Genomic DNA, 5,000 nt, shown 5'->3' with positions numbered 1-5,000 from the left:
GCCGCCCTGGACCTGGTGAGGCTCAGGACCCCACGTCAGAGAGAGCCCAGACAGCAATCCCATCAGGGCCATATACAGGCCAGACCCAGATAGCAAGCGGATGTGTAATGATTCTGGGCCATATATGGTCCGGAACTAAGCCACAAGGGCCAGATCTGGCCTGTATATGGCCCAGATCCGCTTGCTATCTGGGGATCTGGCACTAGGCTTAGTTCCGGCCCATATGTGGCCCAGATCCGCTTGCTATCTGGGAGACAATGGCTGCGTTACCAATCGCGTACTTCCATAGTACACCAAAAATGGATGTAGTACAGTACATCCCAATTCATAGTATGCCACATGCAGTATGGCAAAAATACCAGGATGTCCTACTGCATCCGGTCGTATTTTGTAGTGCGCAAGCCAGCACACTTTTCTGGCTATTCTGACCCACAATCCTGTGCTCAGCGGAAATTATGTCACATGTGCGAGTCGCTCCGGAGGCGTTTTGATGAATCCCAGCTGTGGATGAATGTTGCTCTATGGACAGCAAAGGATGTGGTCACATTTCAACATGCAAGGTTATGACATGGTATGTTCCAATTGGATACATAATGTGTACAAAGTATGTACTTTCTAGGGGCAGCTATACGTACTGTTAGTAAAAAGTAGAAGTATGCGATTCGGAACGCGGACGTCGTCTGTCCCAAAAGCCTGAATTATGGCTGTTGAATATTAGTTGCTGCCACATTGTCTCTGGGGGGGGGGGGGGAAGTTGCATTGTTTACTAGTCAGACATCGACCAATGAGACGCTGACAGGTACTGATGCCTCTGCGTGCTCATTTGACGGTTTACAGGAAGTGCGATGTGTTTACTTCCTGGTTGTCTCCCCCTGACAGGAAGCCCCCGTGGTCGCCCGGGCCTCCCTGTTCCTGGAGTGCGCCCGCTTCGTCCACCGCTGTAACCGCGGCAACTGGCCAGAATGGATGAAGGGTCACCACGTGAACATCACCAAGCGCGGCCTGTCCAGGGGGCGGTCCCCGATCGTGGGCAACAAGAGGAATCAGAAACTCCAGTGGAACGCCGCCAAGCACTTCTGCCAGTGGGGCGATGTGAGTTTTTATTTTATTTTTATTTATTTTTATTTATTTTTATTTATTTTTATTTATTTTTATTTATTTTTATTTATTTATTTTATTTTTATTTTTTTCGATGTGAGTTTAAACCAGCAAACCGGCGGTTTTATCTTCTCTCGCGGAACTTGCGCAACAGCTCTGTATGACGAGTCGTCAATTTTGTTTGATTTCCGATCACTCTGTGTCGACTTCCCAGATAGCAAGCGGATCTGGGCCATATACAGGCCAGATCTGGCCCTTGTGGTTTAGTTCCGGCCCATATGGCCCAGATTCGCTTGCTATCTGGGTTGTAGCTGTTTTAACTGACTTTTGTTGTTTACTCCAATTTATTTTATTTATTCAATGTATCTGTTGATTTCTGTCTTTATTTTTTATTTTTTTATTTTTTTATTTACGTATCTGTCTTTATTTTAATGTAAGCTTGTCGTCACTGTAAATGAGGGAAACCTCAGTGCCTTACAAGTGAAAATAAAGGTTTGAAATGAAATTGTTTGTGCTTGTTTGTGTGCGTGTGACCTACCAGGCTATCGGCACGAGGCTGAGTGAGTTGTGCCACTCGGACAGTGAGAGTCCCGCCAACATCCTGGGCTTCATCTACGACGAGGAGACCAAGCGGAGGATGAGGAAGGAGGATGAAGAGGAGGACTACCTCGACGACAGTAAGAGATGAGAACTGAGAGGGAAGAGACCCAGATAGCAAGCGGATCAGGGCCATATACAGGCCAGATCTGGCCCTTGCGGCTTAGTTCCGGCCCATATATGGCCCAGATCCGCTTGCTATCTGGGGAGAGACAGGAGAGGAGGTCCGTCTCTGAAATGTTAACAGAATCCACGTCCTCTTTTGCCCTCAGACACGGTCAACCCTACAAAGTGTGCCTGTCCATTCGCCCTCAAGATGGCCGCCTGCCAGTTGCTGCTGGAGATCACCACGTTCCTCAGGGAGACCTTCCCATGCCTGTCCAGACCACGCACAGAGCCCCTGGTGGTCAGTAAGCATAACTGCACGACAAACCTGACCCTTTGGACTTTTCCCTGACCCAGATTAAGCCTAATTCATAAGTATTACTAGGTTTAGTATGTGTCTATCAGAACAGAGAACACCGCTGTTCCCAGTTTCTCTTCGTAGGGATTAAATAATCCTTCATACTGTATATCAGCTCAGGAAAATGATCTTGGCGCTATCAAGCTTTTGAGAAAATACTGTACCACCGCGTTAAACTCCACGGTCTTGTAAACCCAGAAACAGATGCCTAGAGTTAGTATCCATCCGAAGGGTCTTCAGCGGCCCCCCTCTCCCCTCCTCCCCCCTCCCCCCTCCTCCCCCCCTCTCCCCCCCCCCCTCCCCCCCCCCCCTCTCCTCCCCTCTACCCCCCCCCCCCCCCCTCCCCCCTCCTCCCCCCCTCTCCCCCCCCCCCTCCCCCCCCCCCCCTCTCCTCCCCTCTACCCCCCCCCCCCCCCCCCCTCTACCCCCCCTCTCTCCCCCCCCAGGACCTGGACAGCTGCCGGCTGCGCCTGGACCCGGAGCTGGGCCGGCATCGCTACGAGAGGAAGATCAGCTTCGCCGGGATCCTGGACGACGAGGACGGCCACGACTCGCTCAACAGCAGCAGCCACACCCTCAAATCTGACACCGCCTTCGACGACAAGAAGGCTCCGGAACCTCTGCGTGAGAGAGGAGGAGGGGGGGGGGGGGCGTCCATAATGATAAGGCAGTGACTTTCCTCCTCCTCTCCTCTCCTCCTCCTCTTCTCTCCTCCTCCTCTCCTCTCCTCTTCTCTCCTCCTCCTCTCCTCTTCTCCTCCTCTCCTCTCCTCCTCCTCTCCTCTCCTCCTCCTCTTCTCTCCTCCTCCTCTCCTCTCCTCTTCTCTCCTCCTCCTCTCCTCTCCTCTTCTCTCCTCCTGCTCTCCTCTACTCCTCTCCTCCTCCTTTTCTCTCCTCCTCCTCTCCTCTCCTTCTCCTCTTCTCTCCTCCTCCTCTCCTCTCCTCTTCTCTCCTCCTCCTCTCCTCTCCTCTCCTCTTCTCTCCTCCTCCTCTCCTCTACTCCTCTTCTCTCCTCCTCCTCTCCTCTCTTCCTCATTTCCTCCTCTCCTCCTCCTATCCTCTCCTCTTCTGCCAGTGTACATCATTTGCAAACTTGGGGTGCACTTGATTTCGCTGTCCAAACACTGCCAGGTCTGAGGTAGATGAAAACTTTGAAGTATTAACTAATGTATGTACAGTATTAAATCTGGACATAATAAGATCTGAAGTGTAGGCCATAGTGTAGGCCATAGTGTAGGCCATAGTGTAGGCCATAGTGTAGGCCATAGTGCCGGCATCGGAAATACGCAGATATTTTTGTTGTTGTAGATGAGATTCTGACTGAAACCCGATAATAATACTCCTTCTAATCTCTCTTCCCTCCCTCTCCTCCTCTCCCCCCATGTGATCAGCCCCCATCAGGAAGATCCGCATCGGGGGGTCCCGCCTGCTCCAGATCAAGGGGGCCCGGAGTTTCCGCGTGAAGAAGGGGGGGTCCCTCTCGTCCGTCCGCAGGGCCGGGAGCCTGAAGAGCACCAAGATGTCCCGGCAGGACTCGGAGTCGGAGAACGAGGAGGGACTGCTGTCCCAGAGCAGAGACACCGTCACCGACATAGGCAAGGACCACCTACCCCCACGCTACCCTCCCTACCCCCACACTACCCCCCTACCCCCACACTGCCCCCCTACCCCCACACTACCCCCCTACCCCCAAGACTACCCCCCTACCCCCATACTACCCCCCTACCTCCAATCACTCTCTCACTCGTTCCATTGTGGTGCTTTTTCCCCTGCTCTCTTTCTCCAGTGATTTAGATAGTGAGATATATTGAGATATATGTTAAGATGATGTTGAACATTATGTGTGTTCCTGTAGTGTGGATACCCTTTGTGTTAGCTATCGTGTGTGTGTGTGTGTGTGTGTGTGTGTCCTCCACAGGCAGTCCCTGGAGCACCAGTGAGCCCAGCATCGAGCCAGAGGGGACGAACTCTGGAGGAGCGGAGGACAACTATCATCGCAACATGTCCTGGCTTCATGTGAGTGCTGGGAGACTGAGTGTGTGTGTGTGTGTGTGTGTGTGTGTGTGTGTGTGTGTGTGTGTGTGTGTGTGTGTGTGTGTATGTGTGTGTGTGTGTGTGTGGGTGTGCAAGCGCATTGTGTTGCCTCTGTGTATGAAATGTGCTCTACAAATAGTTTGATTTAATTTTATTTGATTTGTGCATGTGTGTGCATGTCTGTCTGTGTGGGCGTGCACGTGCCCACAACTCAATGCGGTCTGTGTATATAACCTCAATACGGTCTGTGTATATAACCTCAATGCGGTCCGTGTATATAACCTCAATACGGTCTGTGTATATAACCTCAATGCAGTCCGTGTAACCTCAATGCGGTCTGTGTATATAACCTCAATGCGGTCCGTGTATATAACCTCAACGCGGTCCGTGTATATAACCTCAATACGGTCCGTGTATATAACCTCAATGCGGTCCGTGTATATAACTTTTCATCTGTGTGTACAGTATGTACTGTATAACAAAAATCCAGCTCCATATCCCGAACATCCCCTTTCCCCCCTTTCTCATGTTTTTTGCGTCCCTCTGGAAAATTAGGGGTAGGATCAGTATGAACCCCCCCCCCCCCCGCCCTTCCCCATTCCTCTCTGTAAAGCGCATTGTGTTGGCTTTGTGTATGAAAATCTCTGTGTATAAATAAAGTTTCGCGATTCGATTTTGATGTGTCCAGATCATGATCCTGCTGTGCAACCAGCAGAGCTTCATCTGCACCCACGTGGACTTCTGCCACCCGCGCTGCTACCAGCACCACAGCCGGTCCTGCGCACGCCTGGTCCGCGCCGTCAAGCTGC

At 51.6% G+C, this 5,000-nt stretch overlaps 1 protein-coding gene across 1 annotated transcript in view; it reads left to right on the top strand.

Moving 5' to 3' along the window:
• unc80 (unc-80 homolog (C. elegans)) overlaps positions 1-5,000 on the top strand; it is a gene marked incomplete at both ends in the record, with an annotated part of 60,226 nt that overhangs the window by 23,494 nt on the left and 31,732 nt on the right. The window contains 8 exons of the mRNA XM_084446538.1: positions 1-15; positions 880-1,092; positions 1,640-1,775; positions 1,968-2,101; positions 2,605-2,782; positions 3,549-3,752; positions 4,076-4,173; positions 4,880-5,000. The exon at positions 1-15 is cut by the window's left edge and continues 158 nt beyond it; the exon at positions 4,880-5,000 is cut by the window's right edge and continues 80 nt beyond it. Of these exons, the coding sequence (XP_084302664.1) occupies positions 1-15; positions 880-1,092; positions 1,640-1,775; positions 1,968-2,101; positions 2,605-2,782; positions 3,549-3,752; positions 4,076-4,173; positions 4,880-5,000 (1,099 nt within the window). The remainder of the gene's footprint in view (positions 16-879; positions 1,093-1,639; positions 1,776-1,967; positions 2,102-2,604; positions 2,783-3,548; positions 3,753-4,075; positions 4,174-4,879) is intronic.

This window comes from Borostomias antarcticus, assembly GCF_949987555.1.
Source record: "Borostomias antarcticus genome assembly, chromosome: 12".
Taxonomy (NCBI): domain Eukaryota; kingdom Metazoa; phylum Chordata; class Actinopteri; order Stomiiformes; family Stomiidae; genus Borostomias; species Borostomias antarcticus.
The sequence above is the reverse complement of the archived record's forward strand: the minus strand, read 5'-3'. Positions and strand labels throughout refer to the sequence as shown.